Here is a 21,755-nt window from a genome sequence, read left to right as displayed (position 1 = left end):
TTACACCTGGGTTTTATAAGCCATAAGACAGATAAAATATATGCTTTCCTTCAATTCCCACACAATTATTTTAAACACAAATCACATAATGATGGCAAAGGGCTTTCCATTTACAAAAGTGTCCCTAGGATTGGCTTTAAAATTCAATGATCTGAAAAAAGACGTTCAGGCCCTGGCTCCTCGTAGGACACTGTCACTGAAGCAGCACAATGTGACCATCATTTTTATAATTAACTTTGGAACTGGAATCCTCCCAGTCTTATTGACCTTGAATGATAGGAGGAGGATTATGGACGATTTCATAGTGTTAAAAATGAGCCATGGTCAGAGTTTAAAATACGGTATGTCAAGAACACTGTGTAGTTGTGAAATACCAAACATGAGTGCTTTCAACCTGAGTGCTTCCAAACTTGAAAATGACAAAGCTCCCTGCCTACCTGATCCTTCTGGCTTGTCACACAGCTGTGTTTCCAGCTCTTCTGTCATCCTTCCCTCCTCTTCTCTCTCACACACGTCTAACGAGTCAGCCAACTTCTCACCTGTTTCTTTAGCATCCACTCATCTTACCAGATCATTTCCTTGGAGACCCAGAAACAATCGCATTTTTCCCTGCTCGGCATTCCATCCCTGTCTCTCTGTCTCCTTCTCCTTCTCCTTCTTGTTTAAGCAAGCCATACTTAACCATCTTTTACAAACTTTTTGCTCCTCAGATTATATTTGAGAATCTATAGTAAACTCAAGGAAAGTTTCAGTGCATGATATACCTTCTCCTATGGACTTATGCATATGAAAAAATCGTTTATGATGAATCCTACAGATCAGTGGCGAAAATGGCCTTGTGCTTCTGCTAGCGTCGCTAGCTCCTTGCTTTCATCCAGACTCTTGTTACGGTTCATCAGGAGTTCCTGAGTTTGCCTGGTTTTGAGCTGGACACTAGCATCTGAGCAGGAGATGGGCAGGAATAAGGAGACGGAGCCAATGCGGTTGTGTGTCTTCTCCCTTAGTCCACCACAGGCCACTCTGCTTCCTGCTAAAAACCAGAGTCCTTATGGTAACCCACAAGGCCCTACCCACCCAAGCTCACCTCCTACTTCTCCCTCTTCTTTGCTCAGCCAGAACCACACTTTCCTCTAGCTCTTCCTCCTGGAGATAGAACCTTTTTGCTTGACTCAGATGTCTCACTCCTTGAGGCTGAGGCTGCCTGGATACCAACGATTCCAATACTCCTGTTCCCTTCTCTCTTCCACATACCATCTTTGGTTGGGCTAGGCAGTTTGGTCTTTTCTTTTGTTATCCCTGCCCTCTGTAGAGAATGAGCCCTGTGCTGACAGGAATCTTTGCTCTGTTTGTTATGGAATCTCCTCCGCCTATAACTGGACTTGGCAGGTGGGACCTTAAGTGGATAAATAGAACAATAGAAGAGGTACATGTAGAATAGATTTATGTCTTCTCTAATATGAGTCAGGAGGAGAGAGGGTTGTCACAGAGGCTAAAGATTTCTTGGCACCAAGATTCTGCCTCCTGTGGGTAGTAGCTGTTCAACCTCCTCACTCCTCGTCTTTGCTATTTTTTTATTTAAAAACATTGGTTGAAGGCCGGCCATGGTGGTGCATGATTGTACTCCCAGCATTCGGGAGGCTGAGACAGGAGGATCATGGTTCGTGGACAGCCTGAGCTATTTAGTGAGGCCCTTTGCAACTCAATGAGACCCTGTTTCAAAAAAAAGAATAAAAAATAGTGCTGGGGATGTAGCTCAGAAGTCGAATGCCCCTGGGTTTTGCACCCAGTACTCCAAAAAGTGGGAAAAAAAATTGGTTAAATCTCTGTATTTTTGAGGCACAGTAGAAGCTCTAAGAAAGTATCACATATGGCCTCTTCTTTGATGCGCTTATAAACTGAGTGTGGTGGCACACACCTGTGATCCCAGTAGTCAGGAGGCTAAGATAGGAGGATTGCAGGTTCAGGCCAGCACTGGCAGTGGCAGCGAGACATCCTTTCAAAGTAAAAAATAAAAAGGCCTTGGATATAGCTCAGAGGTAGAACGCCCCCTGGTTCAATCCCTAGTGCCAAAGGGGGGGGGGTCGAGAGAGAGAGAAGGAAAGAGAAGAAAATGAGAAAAGAAAAAAATATATATCCTCGAAAAGGAGGAAAGGTGTATATAAAATGAAAATAGAAGGGCCCACAGTAACTTAGCAGTATAAGCAAAATATTATGAGAAATCAGTCCTTAAAGCTATGGTACCATTGCCATGATGTTAAAGAATTCAGTACTGCATGGAAGGTTGGTGTAATGAGGGAAGGCTTTGTGGAAGAGAGGATTTGTATTCAACCTCAGAGGAGGGGTGGCACTTTCCTTAACCTTTTTTGAAGTAGTGCATTGAATATTGTTGTCCACAGCATGGTAGCTGCTACCACAGGCCAGCAGAGGTTGGGTTGGCACCTGTAAGAAGGTTTGGAAAACAATGGTCATAATACACATTATAGATTGATATATGTAATTATCATAATTAAGAATTTATAAAATAATTTCTAGCCCAAGGAATCAGGAGCTTTCTTTACATGTTAAATTGGTGGGTCTGCTAATATCTCATTATCCCCATTAGCCAGCCAGTCTGCCTTCCTGCCTGCCTGTCTCCCTCCCTTCCTTCCCTTTTTCCTCCCTCCCTCCCTCCCCTCCCTCTCTCCTTCCCTCCCTTCCCCTCCCCTCCCCTCCCTTTCCTTTCTTCCTTCCTTCCTTCCCTCCTTCCTTCTTTCCTTCCTTCCTGTGCAGGGCATTCAACACTTCAACATATTAATCCTTGAACATATTAAACATGTGCTGTACCATTGAGCCACACCCACAACCCACCTCTGTGTGTAATATGTGGTTTTTCTCTTCCTCCTATAAACCCGTTTCCCCTTCTCTTAATTTCAGAACACCTTAAATACCATTTTTTAATGATGAGGATCAAACCCATATCCTCATAGAACGCTCAGGAAACATCTTACCAGTGAGCTCCATCCCTAGTCCTTCAAATACCCTTTAAATCTTACTAATTTCATTTGCACCTATATTTTATTGTGAAAGAAATGTAAGTGTAGAAAAACACTGTAATGCAACTAGCTTAAAATCATTTTAAGTAGGAAAGAGTTTAAGGGCACTAAAACTTCAAATTGGATGTATTGACCTGTCATATGAAGACTAGTATTATTTTATACATGGTTAAATATAGTTGACTTAGTTATTTCGTGCTGTTATAACAGGATACCAGAGGTACTTTATAATGATCAGAAATCGATTGGCTCTTGGTTGTGGAAGCTGGAAAGTCTAAGATCAAATGACTGGCATCTGGCAAGGGCCTTCTTGGTGCGTCGTGAGATGACAGAGGGTGGGAGTGGGCACAGGGAGGAGGACCCACTTCCATGCTGGTGTTAGTCTGTTTGTGAGGATGGGTTCCTCGTGACCTGAATCCCTCTGAAAGTCCCACCTCCCAGTACCATCGCAATGGCAATTAAGCTTCAACCTGCCTCTCAGGGGAGGCAAACATTCAAGCCCTAGCAGCGGTACAGAGAGAAATGGAGGAGGGCACCTTCCCACCATCAGCAAAGTAATTACCCGCACGTTGTTATTCTCGGGGAAGAGAATGAGCTCTGGAGCCAAAGTGCCTGGATTCTAATGCTAGTTCCACGATTTGCACTAAGTTTCTTTTGTGTGTCGTGAAGCTTTCCCACATAATGTGTGGATAATTACAATCCCCATCTCTTTGGGTCATCATGAAGAGTAAAGGGTTCCTATTGGGAAGAGTGAATGTGAAGTGCTTACAACATGTAGTGACATATTCACACTCGGCCAAAGTTGATACTACTACCTGCAGTAGTTACTGCTGTGGCTGCTGACACTCGTCACACCCTTACTTCCCCTCACGAAAGAGAACTGTCCTTGGGACCTTAGAGATGAATTTCTGAGACCAGGAAGAGACATTTCTTGCCCTGGGTGCACAATATTTGAGCAGCCAAAAAAAAAAGAAAAGAAAAGAAAAGAAAAGAAATTGGCCGGGCGTGCGTGGTGGCGCACACTTGTAATCCCCACGCTTGGGAGGCGGAGAAAGGAGGATCGCGCAGGTTCGAAGCCAGTTGCACTGGGTTAAGAGACCCTGTTTCCAAAATGTATAAAAAAATAGGTCTGGGAGTGTAGCCCAAAGGCAGAAGGGCTTCCAGGAACCCCAGTACCACCAAAAAAAAAAAAAAAGAAAAAGAAAAAGAAAAAGTTGGCCTCTCTCGTGCCCAGTTCGTGTTGAAATTTATTTCCATGATGCAGTGAGGTTCCTGTCAAGAAACCCCTCTCCCCATTTCCGTGAGATCTTCATTCATCTCGTCCATGCCTTAGCACCCTGGCTTTATTCTGCATTCATATTCTAGGGCTGCCAAGGCAGAGTACTTATAAAACCGGGTGACTTGAAACAACAGAAACTTATGGTACAGACTTAGCGACTAAAAGCCCAAAATAAAGGTGGTGACAGCCATACTCCCGCTCCGAGCTCCAGGGATGACCCTTCATTGCCTCTCCCAGCCCCGGCAGCCTCTGGCGTTTGTCAGCTGCTATAGCTCCAGCCTCTGCCTCTGTCTTCCCTGCCATCTTCTCGGCGTCCTCATACGGTCTCTACAACTTTTCTCTTCTTATAAGGACATCAACCGAATTGGATTAGGGCCCACACTAATGGCCTAACTATGGTCAAAAACCCTCTGAAGATCTAAAATGACCTTATTTCCTAGTAAGTTCCCATTCATAGGTGTCTGGACCTACGATTTCAACATATCTTTTAGAGGAACACAGTTTAACTTATAACATACTTTCAGGTAAAAAAGAAACTTTTATTTTTTTTCTTGCTTTTACTGGTTGTAATATCACACATGCATTTACTAAGAGCAGGCAGAAGCAGGTGGCTGATGTTCTTCCAGTGTAAAATCAATCCTAAGCATGAGGTTCTGTGTCATGTAAAATTAGTTAAGTATGTAAATAATCTTATAAATTCTAAAGTTCAATCAGTTTGAATAGCCTGCCTCTGTTTGGGAGTGAAAGGCCTTAGAAATGTCTGGGTCACTGACAGGGAAGGGATCCCAATAGGAGTGTCTGATATTCTTAGGGGAAGAAATGCTCACAGCTTCACCATGTTTTGATGAAGATATAGCCAAACTTGGTAAAATTATAAAATCTTTTTTTTCTTTTCTTATTAGTTAATTTTTTTCCCCTAGTGATAATGGGGGTTGAACCCAGGGGCCTTCTACCTCTGATCCTACCCCCAGGCCCTTTTATTTTAAAACAGGGTCTCGTTAGGTTAATGAGAATCTCAGTACTTAATCTCACTACTTTCTGAGTCTGACCTCAAGTCTGCAAGCCTCCTGCCTCAGCCTCCCAAATTCTGGGATTACAGGCATGTGCCACCACACTTGGCTTAGTTAAAATTTCTATTACTTAAAAATGCCTCGAGCCGGGCGTGGTGGCGCACGCTTGTAATCCCCGCTCTTGGGAGGCAGAGACAGGAGGATCGCGCAGGTTCGAAGCCAGCCGCACGTGATGGTTTCCAAATAAAAAATATTTAAAATATAGGTCTGGGAGTATAGCCCGGAGGTAGAAGGGCTTCCAGGACCCCCAGTACCACCAATAAATAAATAAATAAATAAATAATAAAAATAAATGCCTCGAGCTAGGCATGGTGGCGCACACTTGTAATCCCAGAATTTGGGAGGCTGAGGCCAGAGGATTGCGGTTTGTGGACAGCTTCAGCTACTTAGTGAGGCCCTCCATAACTTAATGAGACCCTGTTTCAAAAAAATAAGGAATAAAAATAGGGCAAGGGCTATAGCTCGGAGGTCAAATGCCACTGGGTTCCATCCTCAGACCCACAAAGAAAACGAACAAACGAACAAAAAATATATATATATACATACATGTATATATACATATATATAATGCCTCGAGCCAGGCTTGGTAGCACACACCTGTAATGAAAGTATTTGAGAGGCTAAGACAGGAGGATTTTTGATTGGTGGTCAGCCTCAGCAATATAGCAAGTCCCCATTTCAAATAAAATAAAATAAGGCCAGGGGTGTAGCTCAGAGGTAGAATGTCCTTGGGTTCGTTTCTAGTACCGCGCGGGTGCGCGCACACACACACACACACACACACACACACACACACACACACACAGAGAGAAACCTTATTAATTTTCTAATGTACTCATACTCTCATGAGTATAAGCTTCACGAGGGCGAGGACCTGTTCTGTCTTGTCCCCCCGTATCTCCAGTGCCTGGCACACAGCGGACATTCAGTCAGTAACTGAGAGAAGCGAGATGACCACTGGCATGTGCTGCCGAGCTTTCAACTGTTAGTTAGACTCTCTCCCTTTGTCCATAATCTGCCGGTCCACTCAACCAGCAAATGTTTAGCGGGTACCTGATGTGTACCTGTCACTGTTACATATACAAGGGATACAGCAGTTAAAAGAAAAATGACACAGGTGTCTTGCTCTGTAGACTTGTGCTTTATGGGAGCACCCAGAGTGAGCAGATATCTTGTACACTACACACCCGGAGGGCTCACATCACCTTTCACATGCCTTTGAGAGAAGCGTCAATGGGAAATCCCCAAATAATGGGCAAACATTCCCCATTTGACACCTCCGAAGCAGCCCTCAGGGCTTCCCAGCAGCAGTTGGGCTCTTCCCACCAGCTCTGCTCACGCTGAGGAGCCCACAGCCCAGCCAGCAGGGTGGGGTAAGTGAAACCTCAGGGGAGGGCTTCAGCTTCTCAGGGCTGAGAGGTCGTGAGCTGGGGAAGCAGTGCATGGACCCGCGGGGGGCCCCTGGAGAAAGCCCCAAGCAGGGAGGCCGGGAACCAGCCAGGCTCTCACCAACTCGCTAAGACCTGGGCCAGTCCAGAGCTTCCTGGGCATCACTTCTCTAGGGGTGCAGGAAGGGGGCTGGGATTGGGGTGTGGGGTCAGAAGGCAGAAAAATTGTAGTGTGTGTGTGTGTGTGTGTGTGTGTGTGTGTGTGTGTGCATGTGCTGGGCATTGAACCCAGAGACATTCTACCTCTGAACTATATCCCTAGCCCCCCCCCCTTTTTTTTTAATTTTGGGACAGGATCTTGTTAAGTTGCTGAGACTGAGACTGGCCTCAAACCTGTGTACCACCTGGCTAGAATTGTGAAGTCAAGGGTCAGGCATGGTGGCACACATTTGTAATCTCAGTAATTAAGAGGCTGATGCAGGAGGATTGCAGATTTGATGCCAGCCTCAGCAGTCTAGCGAAACTCACAGTTAACATAGCCAGACCCTGTTTCAGTTTGTGTGTGTGTGTGTGTGTGTGTGTGTGTGTGTGTGGTACTGGGAATTGAACACAGGGGCAGGCTACCTCTGAGTTACACCCCCAGCCCTATTTTTTATTCTTTATTTAGAAACAGGGACTCACTAAGTTGCAGAGAGCCTCACTAAGTAGCTGAAGCTGGCTGCATACCTGTGATCCTATCTCAGCCTCCCAAGTGCTAGGATTACAAGCATTCACCACCACACCTGGCTCTGTTTCAAATTTAAAAAAAAAATTTTTTTAAGGGCTGTGGCTATAACTTGGAGGTAGAACACTCACTCCTGGGTCCTGGGTTCAATTCCCAGTACCAAAAATAAATACATAAATAAAAGGAATTGTATAGCCAAGTTAATATTGCTATAGAACTAGTGCCTGACTTTTATTATTTATTTATTTTTGCAGAACTAGGGATGGAGCCCAGGGGCATTCTACCTCTGAGCTCTACCACAATCCTCTCGAATGCTGGGATTACAAGCTTGCGCCACCACGCCCGGCTTAGTTCCTGACTCTTTTTTTTTTTTTTTTTTTGGTGGTACTGGGGTTCCTGGAAGCCCTTCTATCTCTGGGCTACACTCCCAGACCTATTTTTACATTTTTTATTTGGAAACAGGGTCTCCTAAGCCAGCGCGCGCGGCTGGCTTCGAGCCTGCGCGATCCTCCTGTCTCTGCCTCCCAAGCGCGGGGATTACAAGCGTGCGCCACCACGCCCGGCTTAGTTCCTGACTCTTAAAGTGAGAGTTCACAGTAGTTACGATTTGTGTCCTAAATTTTGGCAGCGATGGGTCTTCTTTGAGCACCTTGTGGAGGGCTCTGTGTAGGGTTCCGGCTTGGTGCCTGTGCGGGGCAAAGCCCTTGAAAGCATCCATTGAATGAATCTCACTACAACTTCCCAGCAAGGAGAACACCCCATTTTTACATAGGTGGGCTGTGGGTTTCCAAGAGATTAAAATCCTCAACGTCTCACACGTAGCAAGTTGCATCAAGTGCGTCTGGATCCCAGGCAGCTATTCGACTATTCCTTGACAGAGTGCCTCTCAACAATTAGCCTTCTGTTACAAAAACCTAAGGAGTAGCTTTCCATTACAGTCGCAAATAAATTCCTCATGTAAAGCCACTTGGCCTCATTCGAGGAGGATTGGAAAGAAACAGTCGGTCAGTGTTGAGAGAAGAGGTAACGAGTACCTGGAAAATCATTCCATTTGGTGAGTCATTAGAACCGTCCTGGAATATTCTAAGTTTCCTCCTTATGCAAGAGGTAGGATTGAAGTTAGGAAAAGCCACGCTGCTTGTCTTTTCCAATGAAATTGAGGCAGAGGTAACCTTGGTAACTACTGGGTAGAATCCCCAGAGCCGGAGTGGGCGGCACTGTGCTCTCAGCGCACTGCCTGTGGGCACAGTCAGGGTGGGACCTGGTCTGCCTCTGTGTGGGGCAGTGAGCAGAACCCCTGCCAGCTCCGGAAGAGGTGATTGTGCCAGGAAGAAACTTCAGTGTGTAAGACATGGAGATTCTGGAACTCTCTGGAACTGCTGCGTATTCTAGCTCATTGAGAGTACAGGTAAATTTAGGAACTGTAACGCAGAAAGAGGAAATTCAGTAGAGATTTCTGTAGAGAAACTTTGAAAATAGCTCTTTATGGATTGCAGGTTAGCAAGACTCTCAGGAACCTAGGTCATTTCAAGCCGGGCGTGGTGGTGCACGCTTGTAATCCCCGCGCTTGGGAGGCTCAGACAGGAGGATTGCATGGGTTCGAAGCCAGCCTCGGCTACTTAGTGAGGCTTTCGGCAACTTAGCGAGACCCTGTCTCCAAATTTTATATATATATATATATGGTCTGGGAGTATAGCCCACAGGTAGAAAGCCTCTGGGTTCCACCCCTAGTACCACCAAGTAACCTAGGTCATTTCAGAATAAAAACTGGCTGGGAATATAGTTTGGAGGGTGAACACTAAATTCAGTCCCCAATTACTTCCCCCCAAAATGTTTAAAGTTTCTTGAAGCCAGAAACTGTGGTACATGCCTATAATCCCAGTACCTGAGAGGCTGAGGCAGGAGGATCACAATACAAAGTCAGTGTGCTGGTATTGGAAAATTACTTCGGTATTAATTTCCGAAATGTAAAAAGCAGTCAGAGTCTGAATGCTGTGTAGGCACTCAGGCACGGAGGTGTGGAGCTGTTACACTGTGAATCTCTCTCTCTCTCTCTCTCTCTCTCTCTCTCTCTCTCTCTCTCTCTCTCTCTCTCTCTCCGCTCCTTGTTCTAACGATTAGCCTATAGTAAGGATGTAAAGGAAATTAAGGCCTTTAGCTTTAAAAGCCCTAGAGAAAATTGAAGCTTTTAGCCCTAAAAATATGGAGAGGCAATCAGTGCCTCTGTTGTCCTCTCCTTTGTGACCCAGCCTGGGTATAGGAAAGGTAAGCTTAGTGTGCTTCTTCAAAGCACTCACAGTTGATGAACAACCAATACTGCCTAATACAGTAGAGGTAGAAACAAGGTAGATTATTGACCCCTTTACTTAGTAAGTGCACTGTCGGGTGGCAAAGAGGCACCACATGGCAAAAAAAAAAAAAAAAAAAAAAAAAAAAAGTTGCTGGCCCATCGTCAGAACATACCAATACGAAATCTATTTAAAGGTCGCGGATGGCGAGGGCTCAGATGTCCACTTTTAGGCTCTCCAGTGCTCCCCAGGCACACTGCTTTTCTTCTCTTCCTTTTCCATTTCCTCCTGATTTTGTAATAAAAAATGCTAAACCTGCACTAATCTATTAGTTTTAATTTCCCTATTCAACAAATTTTAGTTGAATAGAGGAAAAAGAGCCTACAGACCATTACAACTATAACATTCAAGGCCAATCAATCTTGGTAATTTAGGAAGACCCTGTTCCAAAATAAATAATTAAAATAGGACTGGGGGTCTAGGGGTCTAGCTCAGAGACAGAATGTCCCTGGGTTCAATACCGTGTGTGTGTGTGTGTGTGTGTGTGTGTGTGTGTGTGTATGCAATATAGAGGGCTGGTGCTATAGCTTAAAGGTAGAATGCCCCTTGGTTCAATCCTCAGTACTACCAAAAAAAAATTGCCATGTATTCTATTAGCATTTCTAAATTAAACAGGTTCTCTTTACATTTCTGATTTCACAAAATGGTTAGAGTACCACCTGGGCTCGTATAGATAGATAGATAGATAGATAGAGGATTTTGGTCCACCATGAAATGTTTGTCCCTTGTCCTTGTGCTCAGGAACATTTTCTTTTTTCTTCCATGAAGGGAATGAGGGGGAAATTTGTGGTTGGGAAACCAGAATCCTCAACACACAGTGATACCATTATCCAAACAGCGCTGTAAGAACAATACCACGGTTTTACTCTCAATCTCCATGGCAAGCGCGCATGTTAAACACACATCTCCTATTACCTGTAGGATCTTGTTTCTAGCCGCGGCTGCTGGCGTAACCCGGCTCTACACTAAGCTCAGCCTTCAGTCACTCTCTGGGCGCAGCGTCTGGAGAGTCTTTGTTTATTCATCATGGCTTGCTCGCACTCACGTCTCATTCTACAGACAATGAGCTCCGTTTTTAATGAACAAAGCCAGTGTTAAGAGCCAAGATCTGTTGCGACTTGACAAGGGAAAATTTTCCTAGATTTCCCCTAGAGTTGGAGTATGTGATGGTGGATTCGGATGAGTTTACTAGATTTCAGAAATTCAGAGACAGATAAAGAGTGAGAGAGAGAGGGGAGAAGGAGGGAGGGAGAGAGAGAGAGAGGGAGAGGGAGAGGAAGTGTTTATCTGTTTAAATTTATAATATACTACCTGGTTTAATCTTAGACCCAGCACATATGTCATTTATTGCACATATTTCATTTATTCGTTATACTGCTTTTAAACATTTCTTTGACATGAATTTTATGATAGAAAAACAATGCATCGTCTTTTAGAGTGGATACGAAACAGGGAGACACACGGGAAGGACAGTGCTAGTCACTGCCAGCCTCTTGTGCTTTTAATATGTGGAAACAATTTTGCAGCATTTTGATCGTTTAAATATTTTGCACGCGTCAATTCATTTTGGCTATTTTTAATATTATTAACAGGAATGTCAAAACTAATATTGTTTGTGGACATAGTCTAGGCTCAGTGGTCTCTCAGATTTCCTCACAGGAAATCTCTGTTTCAAACATAATCTTATGTGATATTTAATACACAAAGCAAATTGTGTGTGTGTGTGTGTGTGTGTGTGTGTGCGCGCGCGCTGTACTGGGGGTGGAACCCAGAGGCTTTCTACCTCCGGCCTATACTCCCAGACCCATTTTATATTTTATCTGGAAACAGGGTCTCACTAAGTTGCTGAGAGCCTCACTAAGTAGCTGAGGCTGGCTTCGAACCCATGTGATCCTCCTGTCTCAGCCTCCCAAGCGTGGGGGTTACAAGCCTGCGCCACCACGCCTGGCTCACAAAGCAATTTTTTAAAAGTAGCTTTTGAAGAGTATTAAATTTTATAATTTCAATTTGGGTGGGGTTAATTAGTGAGGCAAACTAAACAAAACACAACTTTGAAGCTGGGCGCGGCAGGCACGCTTGTGATCCCCGCGCTTGGGAGGCTGAGACAGGAGGATCGCTGTTTGCCAACAGCCTCAGCTACTTAGTGAGGTCTTTGCAACTCAATGAGACCCTGTTTCAAAATAGAGAATAAAACATAGGGCTGAAGGTGTAGATGGGAGGTAGAATGCGCCTGGGTTCCATCCCCAGTACCAAAAAAAAAACCAAAAAAAAAACCCCACACAACTTTGGACAACAAAATGACTTAGTTTTAAAAGGCCTTGGCCTCTACTTTATATTTTGTTTGATTTTTTAAATATTTGAATTTCAAGTAGTAACAATTTATACTGTATTATTGTGTAAGATTTTCTCTCTCTCTCTCTCTCTCTCTCTCTCTCTCTCTCTCTCTCTTTCCTTACTATTTTTATTTTTGTGGTACTGGGGATAGGACCCAGGGCATTCTACTTTTGAGCTACACCCCCAGCCCTATATTTTTATTTTCTATTTTTAAACAGGGTCTCACTGAGTTGCAAAGAGCCTTACTCAGTAGCTGAGGTTGTCCTCGAACTGTGACCTCCTGTTTCAGCTTCCCAAATGCTGGGATTACAAGCGTGCCCACCACGCCCGGCTAAAGACTTTCTCTCAATCCTTTAATTTTATATTGATGACAAGAATAGATTGCTTCTAGGGATACAAGAAAGTTGAACTCTAATTCCCTGTTAATATTTGATATGTCAAACTATTAAACTTGAGTTATTTATTTTTGTGTCACTGGGGAGTAACCCAGGGACATTCTACCTCCAAGATACACTCCTAGCCCTTTTTATTTTTTGTTATGAAACAAGGTCTCGCTAGGTTTCTGACAATCTTCCTAAATTGCTGAGGCTGGCCTTGAACCTGTAATCCTCCTGTTCAACCTTCTAAGCACTGGGATTATAAGTATGTACCACCATGCCTGGTGTAAGTGGTAAAATAGCTTTAAAATAAGTTTTTTTAAAAAAAGAAATTACATCATATATTAAAGAGTTCTAGGACTCTAACAGAATACCATGTGAAAATTACTAATTGCAGTTTTTTTGGGAGGGTTGTTTGTTTGTGGTACTAGGAATTGAACTCAGGGTCATTCTACCTTTGAGCTACACCCACCCCCAGATTTTTATTTATTTTTTATTTTTTTTTGGTGGTACTTGGGGGTGGGGACCCAGGGGCTTTTCTACCTCCAGGCTACACTCCCAGACCTATTTTATACTTTATTTGGAAACAGGATCTCACTAAGCTGCTGATAGCCTCACTAAGTAGCTGAGGCTGGCTTCGAACCTGTGCAATCCTCCTGTTGCAGCCTCCCAAGTGCAGAGAATACAAGCATGCGCCAACATGCCCGGCTTATTTTTTAATTTTTTATTCTGAAACAGGGTGTCACTAAGTTGCTGAGTGTGGTCACGAATCCGTGATCCTCTTGTCTCCGCCTCCCAAATACTAGGACTGTAAGTGTGCACCGCCACATCCAGCTCTAGTCATGTTTTTAATTTATTTTTAATTTATTTATTTTTTGCAGGTCTGGGGATGGAACCTGGGGCATTTGACCTCCGAGCTACAACCTTTGCCTTAGCTTTTTTTGTGTGTGTATGTGTGGTACTGAGGGTGGAACCCAGGGGCTTTTCTACCTCCAGGCTATACTCCCAGACCTATTTTATACTTTATTCGGAAACAGTATCTCACTAAGTTACTGAGAGCCTCACTAAGTCACTGAGGCTGGCTTCAAACCTGTGTAATCCTCCTCTCTCAGCCTCCCAAGCACTGGGATTACAAGCGTGCACCACCACACCCGGCCTTGCCCTAGTTTTTTATTCTTTATTTTAAAACAGGGTCTCACTAAGTTGTGGAGGGCCTTACTAAATAGCTGAGGCTGTCTTAGAACCACGATCCTCCGGTCTCAGCCTCCTGAATGCTGGGATTACAAGTGTGCGCCACCACGCCTGGCTTAGTCTTGTTTTTAAAATAATATTGTGAAAAAGTGAGTGTAGAGTCTGAATGTATTTTAATGTTGGAGAATATGTAAAGAGATTTTTTTTATTGTAAAGGGTTAAATTAGTATGAAAGAATCCTCATTAAAATATGCTGTGTTCTAGAAGCTTCAGAAATGTTTATAAAATTCCATCTTAATCAATATTATAAAGTAGGTGCCAGTCCAAGCCACTAATTATTTACCCTCGAGGTAACTGAAGTAGTGTTATTTAGCTGCCCATGGTTACTTGTGAATTTTGCAATTAACTTAACACTGTCACACAGTCTCATAACTATTCTCATGGGAATTTAAAAGAAAAAACTGATACGCAGTTTTGAATTATAAATTTTCTTTATCCATTCCCATTGTGAGATAACAAAGGTGAATAAAGACTTTTTATTCCCTGGATTTCAGAAAAGTAGTCTATATTTTTATCTCTCCACTGATGTAACTGCTTGTCTGCTCTTCGAGGGTGAATCATAGGTCCTGTGTTAGACAGGAGCTCTGAAGAGGCCCCAATTTAGTTCTCTGCCTCTAGGTACAGAGTTTTATAAAGCTGTGTAAAGAGAAACTTTTCCAAAACCAAACACATTTTTCCGCTCTTTGAGAAAGCTGGATATTTAAAGGAACCCTGTGGCAAATCCTTTTTTGAGGCAAATGCTCCTTTAATGTGCCTGGGTAATAGGAAATCTCCCGGTGCTTTAAAAAGCCGTTAGAGCCGTTCTACCTACCCAGCCCGCTGATGAGGGTCGCCAGTGCAGTGGTTTCCCTTTGACCATGCAGCCTGTGGCCCTAGCCCCCCGCCACTGAGGGCACATTTCCCTGCTACCTTCTCCCTGCTACCTTCCACTGGGGTGCCAGGCATTCCTATGTGGAGCGGCAGGCGTCTCAGGCTGGCAGCCAGCTCCATACGAAACTCCTCACAGCATTTACATGCTGTTTGGTGTCAAAACTAAATTGGGGGCTGGTAGAGCACCTGCTTTCCATTCCCAGGAAAACACACACACACACACACACACACACACACACACACACACACACACACCTACCAAATACAATGAGAGCCTTAATCTATGATATCATGTCACTTCCAGGTTGTTGAGTGGGAGATCAACATAACATGGGAATCCTGTGTATGTGTGTGTGTGTGTGTGTGTGTGTGTGTGTGTGTGTGTGTGTGTTTATTTAATGTGGAATAACAATAATTTGTTTTGTGCCAGAAATTATAATAATGTAAACCCTGGATTAAAATTCTGAGAATTAGCCGGGCGTGGTGGCGCACACTTGTAATCCCCGCACTTAGGAGGCAGAGACAGGAGGATTGTGCAGGTTCGAAGCCAACCGCGCGCGCTGGCTTAGGAGACCCTGTTTCCAAATTTTTAAAAAAATGTAAAAATAGGTCTGGGAGTGTAGCCCGGAGGTAAAAAGGGCTTTCAGGAACCCCAGTACCACAAAAAAAAATAATAATAATAAGATAAAATAATAATAATAATAATAATAAAATTCTGAGAATTAAAGTAAATTCTGCTTTACTTGATAACACACAGAGGAAATAGTTTCATTGCTGGAACCTTCAATTTCCTGTGAGTAGAGTTAATGATAGTATATGCCTCGTTGGCTTGTGGTGAGCTTTGAACATAATCCATTTAAAGTGTATTAACGTGTGTGTAGGTGCTTTAATTTTTTTGGTTGTTTTTAATAATTATTTTCATTGTTACTATTATTTTGAAATCCTATTATGCCTAAGAAAATATTACTGGAAAAAGGAAGTAGAGATCAACAATTTCTGGGTTTAATGGCTTTCCTTCCCTCTGCACTTGTTCCCTCTGCAGAATGTGACAAGTTGAGGCGGGATGGCTACCGCAGCTCTCAGTACTACTCTCAGGGACCCACCTTTGCCGCCAATTCCAGTCCACTCTGCGAGGACTGTCAAGATGAGGAAGCAGGTGCAGATCAGAAGGTAAGGCTACTAACATAGCTCAGTGGGGGGCTTTGTTTGGGACTCCCCAGAACAGAGAATGGACATACAAGGAAAAACTGATAGGGTCAGGGTAAAACCTATATTTTAGTTAATACTATTGATGCAAGTTAATTTCTTGGTTTTGACAAAACTATAATTCTGTAAGATATTTATGGAAGAGAGAAGTGGGTGAAGTGTATATAAGAAACTCTTAATATTATATTTGTAGCTTTTCTATCAATATAAAATTATTTGAATCGTACAAAGGTATAGTCAGAATCCAAGACATTAATTAAAGTAACATAAAATCAGATATTTTGTGTACTTTGAATATTCTACTTTGGTTAAAAACAGAAATCTTGTTTCTATTTTTTCCTTTGTGTGACCAAGTACCTCGTTTTATTACAAAGAAGAATTCTGCTATTAGTCAGCTTTTCATCATAATGAAATACAAGAAGCAGGCTCCTTATGAAAAAGAATTCCCTTAGCTTCTAGTTCTGTGGGCTCAGGGGTGGCATTGTACTGGCTCAGGTATGGTGGAGGGCCTCTTAGCTGTGTCACATGGTGTTTGGTCATGATGGGAGTAAGTGCATAAGCAAGCAGCCATGCTTCCAAATGACATTCTGGAGAGGCTGGGCGGGTCCACTGCTCTCCTGAAGACTAACCAGGGTCCCACCTGAAACGCCTCAGTCCCTTTCCAGAGCACTCCTTCTGTGACCTGCAGACCTCACACTACTTTAAGCCTCTTGAGATCCCACCTCCTAGCATTACCACCCTGAGGACCAAGCATCCAACACGCTGGAGACAACCCCCATCTAAACCATAGCAAACTACGTAAAACAGAAAGGGGAGGGGGAAAAAAAAGGAGGGACTATCTGAGTTCCTGCATGGCACTTGAGGTCAGAGGTTATTTCTAGGCCTCTAAAAATAGCATCAGCTGCCACCTTCCTTGCCATTTGAGTCTGTACAGCATAGGGAATTTTCCCTACCACCCATGAATGAGAAGCCATGGCAAGAGAGCAGACCGAGTTTATGTTCATTTTGCTCCATAAAAATGAAGGACAGGGATTTTACACACACACACACACACACACACACACACACACACACACACACCATTTAAAAATAGGAATGAAAAAACAAAAGCATTTTAGTACACTTACCACTGTCGATGTCTCTGAAGCCCCACATTGGGTGCCAAATTTTATTTTTATGTCACAAGAAAACATGATAATTCCATTAGGAGTTCTGAGGAGTTCTCAGGTTTGGGAATAGAAACTCACCTCAGGACCCTCAAGCTCTTTGGCATCTATGGCAAAAAGAATTTCAGCATGTGCCAGTCAAAGACGAAGACAAAGAGTACATGTTCAAGGGAGATTGTAGGCTACTTTGAGAGTGTGAGAGGCTCTTGGAATCCTCTTACAGGGGGCACTGGGAGGGGAGTGACTAGGGGCACTTGGCAGGAATGGGGAAATGGGATGGTCAGGTCTTCTTTCTTTGAATTTCCAGGTTCTCACTATTTCATTGGTGAGTGCTGAGTTTGACAGAGGTGAGAATTCCTTGAGGATTTCTTCCTCCTCCTCCTCCTCCTCCTCCTCCTCCTCCTCCTCCTCCTCCTTCTTCTTCTTCTTCTTCTTCTTCTTCCTCTCTCTCTCTCTCTCTCTCTCTCTCTCTCTCTCTCTCTCTCTCTCAGAGTTGAGGCATGAAACCAAGATGCTGGGGCTTGACAAATGTAAGTCTTTCTCAGGAATATCAGGTGTGAAGCTAAGCCATTATTACTAAAAAGTTTAGGCAGGCTTGGTGTGGTGGCTCACGCTTGTAATCCCTGTGCTTGAGAGGCTGAGACAGGAGGATCACACAGGTTCAAAGCCAGCTTCAGCTACTTAGTGAGGCTCTCAGCAACTTAGTGAGATCCTCTTTCCAAATAAAATACAAAATAGGTCTGGGAATATAGCCCAGAGATAAAAAGCCCCTGGGTTCCACCCCCAGTATCACCAAATTAAAAAAAAAAAAAAGAAAAAAAAAGGTTTAAGCAGGCTTATTGAGAACCCAAGAAAAGGACAGGGCTGGGCTATTATTATTAAAAGTGCATACTGGGCCTAAAGTATTAGGCTTTGTAGGGTGAAGCTAAGGATTATGAATTTTCTAGATTTTAAAACTATATTTTCCTTTTCCTTCCCAATTTTTCTCTTTTCTAATACTTTCTTCTATCCTACCACAGAATGAACGTATTCATCACTTCTCTTACCTTTTTTATAGCAGAAAATTTGAAATTACTCTGTTAGATATATTGAGGTATACAATACATTATTGAATATAGTCATCCTGCCTGTGCAACAGATCTCAAAACTCATTCTGGCTGGGTATGGTGGCGCACACTTGTAATCCCAACATTTGGGAGGTGAGGCAGGAGTATCATGGTTCGTGGACAGCCTCAGCTACTTAGTGAGGCCCAGTTTAAAAACAGAGCAGGGGGTTAAGCTCGGAGTTCAAGTGCCCCTGGATTCCATCCTCAGACCCACCAAAACAAACAAACAAACAAAAACAAAAACAAAACAACAAAACAAAACAAAGAAGAACACATCATTCTGTCACCTGAAATTTTGTACCTTTTGTCAACACCTTCCCATTTTCTCCCTCTCCACCTAGATTATCACAGAATGTTTCTTTAAAGAGATATTATTATATAAACATTATAAAAAATTTTCATATATTATGTTACTCCTTTTGATAAAATACATGAAGATAGTCACTTTGTATTTTTTATATGATAGGACAAGCAGCCATTCCAAAATTTATCTTATCTCAATTTTTAAAACTAATTTTTAAAATTTCAAACACTGTTTTTCTCATGTTGGCATGAATAAGAAAAATAAAAACCAGAAGTTGGACAGTATCGTGAGATTTGTGTTTTTCCAGATAGACCTCAGCTTCATGCTGCTGCTCGGAGGCGGAAAGTGTGTGGTGGGGCCCAGTGAGGCAGAGGTGGTGTCTGCGTGCAGCATGCTTGCACAAGTTTTGCAGCCTCCAAGAGTGCGTGCTTCCTGGTGGCAAACTGTTGTTTTCATAGCAGCATCCTGAGACCTTCTGAAAAATGGAAATGTCATTTCTAAATTGTCACCAGGGCGACATGGTGTCTCATGCCTGTAATCCCAGTACTTGGGAGGCTGAGACAGGAGTATTGCACATTTGAGGATCGGTTCAGAAACCTAGTAAAGCTTAAAAGAGAGAGAGAGAGAGAGAGAGAGAGAGAGAGAGAGAGAAAGGGAGAGAGGGAGGTGGGGGGGCTGGGAGTGTAGCTCAGAGGTTGTTCTTGTCAGCATTCTCACAACCATCCTCTAAAGAACTGACCATGCAACTTAGAGAAAAGAATTATTTTGTTGTGGTTTTCAGTTCAGTCCATGTGAGGCTAGAGACCACAGATCTCAGGGCGTGGCAGCAGGAAGAGGAGAAAGGGAGAGCACATGGGCTGTGCTCCTCACATCATGGAGGCCAGAGGCAAGAGTGAGAGCAGGGAGAGGAGGAACCACGCATAATCCTCAACTGCACCTCCCAGGACCCACTTCCAGCTACACCCTATTGGCCTGGGTCACTACCCAGATAAATTAGTTATGAATTTACCCACTACTAAGATTACAACCCTCATGACTCAATTTTTAAGCTCCAAACATGAATTCTTTAAAGCACTTTTTTTAACAGTACTAGGGATGGAACCCAGGGACAATCTATCTCCAAACAATAACCCCAACCCTATTTTGATTTTTTATTTTGAAGCAAGCTTTCTCTAAATTGCAGAGGCCCTCACTAAGTAGCCGAGGCTGGCCGGGAACCTGTGATCCTCCTGTTCCAGCCTCCCAAGTACTGGGATTACAAGTGTGCACCACCTCATTACTACAAAAATAATTCTGCCATGTTGCTGAGTCGTGAGTGAAGTCTCCATAGGCCCTTTCTATCCAGGTGCCATTGCCACGGCCCTCCCCACAGCCCTCCTCCACACATGTGGGCAGTGTGGCCAAATCATCAACCCAGAGAAAACAAGGCTCCTGCCATGTTGAAAGTGAGAGGGCAGCTATGGATTATATGTAAAGAGATGTATAGAAATGTCATCCTTAGCCAGGCGTGGTGGCGCACGCTTGTAATCCCAGCACTTGGGAGGCTGAGACAGGAGGATCACACAGGTTCTAAACCAGCCTCAGCTACCTAGGCTCATAGCAACTTAGTGAGACCCTGTTTCCAAATAAAGTATAAAAAATTAGGTTTGGGAGTAGAGCCTGGAGGTAGAAAAGCCCCTGGGTTTCACCTCCAGTACCACCAAAAAAAAAAAAAAAAAAAATGTCATCCTTGATCTAGTGTGACACATCCCAATGAATTCATGTTCCACAAGTAGCTTAGTATGATTTGGTAGCACTGGCGTCTCTGGACCAGAAGCTGGAAAGGACCCTGGGCAGATCTCCTGGGCCGTCAGACCCTGGTGGAGCCTCCCCGGGTGGGTGGAGGCTGCTCCTTTCTGGGCTCCCTGCCTCCCCTCCGAGTCGCTGGCTGGCACACTGCCTCTGTATTCATGGCCTTCCTGTCTTTGGACTCTCGTGCAAGCACATGGCCACTTTCAGATCTAAGATTCCTTTGCTGCTGTGAATTTGTGTTAATTTCGAGATTTTTTAAAAATCAGGCTAAATACTTGTTCTTGGTTGGAAGCATTTTAAAATCCTTGGAATATATTCTAAGTGCTATCTAAAGGGAACTTTTAATTTTTCCCTTTCTTGTATATAGAACCAAGTTGAAATTTATTCAAAACGCTTTAAATAATTAGGTCTCAAGGCAGTTTCTGTTAAGAAATTTGGTGACACATGTCTGTAATCCCAGCTACTCAAGAGGAGGAAGCAAGAGGCTTCCCAAGTCTGAAGCCAGCCTGGCCCACTCAGTGCCTGCCTCAAAATATAGAAGAGGCTGAGGATGTAGCTCAGTGGTGAGGCCCCTGGGTGCAATCCCCAGTGCCCCCCCAAATAAATTTGCTTTAAAATAAAGTAAATATCAACTTATCTTGTTACATATATTTTAATTGGACATTATTATATATTAATAAAATATCATTAAAGTTCTTCCTCTCCTACTTCGTACTCTTCTTTATTGAGCTATGTCATTCAGGGTTGAATTAAATTCTTCAATTTCTTTTCTTTTCTTTTCCTTTCGTTTTAGTGGGACTAGAGACTGAACCCAGGGGCATTCTGCCTCTCAGCCATACCTCCTGCCCTATTTTCTGATTTTGAACTAGGGCCTCACTAAGTTGCAGGGCCTCGCTACATTGCTAAGGCTAGCTGAGAACCCGTGGTCCTCTCATCTCAGCTTCCCAAGTACTGGGATTACCATTGTCCCCCACCAAGCCTGGCTAGCTTCTTCTTTGATACTCTGAGAGCACTTTCTCTATCTTTTTTGTTTATTCATCATTATTGAGTAAATCACAATGCTCTCTGCCGAGAACATGCTTCCCCCCCCCCCCTTTAACTATATAAAGTTAATAAGGCTTAGTGCTGCTCCCAGGGACAAAGGTCCTGAGATTGGTAATCAAATACTGAAGACCTGTGCTTTCCTGCCACTCCCACAGGCCCCTGTTTTGAACCCAAGGACATCATTCTGAGTCCCCTCATTCGCTTTTTATGTCATGGGCTATTTAGTTGACTCATGCATCCAGCAGCCATTTATTGGTTGATTCCTACTCAGTAAAGATCTACCCTGGATCTGAAGTCTTTATTGAGCTTCATGACCTCTACCGCCATCCACTGGGTGATGTGGTGCACTCTTGCCTCTAAGCTGTACAGCCATTCATGGTACCCATTCGGGACCCAGATGCAGCCCTTATCCCTCTTCACTGTGTCCCAGAAAAGAGCCCTTCAGGCACAGAACTAAAATTCATT

The 21,755-nt window shown here is 43.6% G+C and overlaps 1 protein-coding gene across 1 annotated transcript in view; it reads left to right on the top strand.

Annotated features, from left to right (window-relative positions):
* The window catches only part of NHSL1 (NHS like 1), a gene marked incomplete at both ends in the record, with an annotated part of 271,764 nt that overhangs the window by 213,505 nt on the left and 36,504 nt on the right, over positions 1 to 21,755 (top strand). The window contains one exon of the mRNA XM_080700138.1: positions 15,716 to 15,843. Within this exon, the coding sequence (XP_080556264.1) occupies positions 15,716 to 15,843 (128 nt within the window). The remainder of the gene's footprint in view (positions 1 to 15,715; positions 15,844 to 21,755) is intronic.

Source organism: Muscardinus avellanarius (assembly GCF_963383645.1).
Source record: "Muscardinus avellanarius genome assembly, chromosome: 8".
Lineage (NCBI taxonomy): Eukaryota > Metazoa > Chordata > Mammalia > Rodentia > Gliridae > Muscardinus > Muscardinus avellanarius.
The sequence above is the reverse complement of the archived record's forward strand: the minus strand, read 5'-3'. Positions and strand labels throughout refer to the sequence as shown.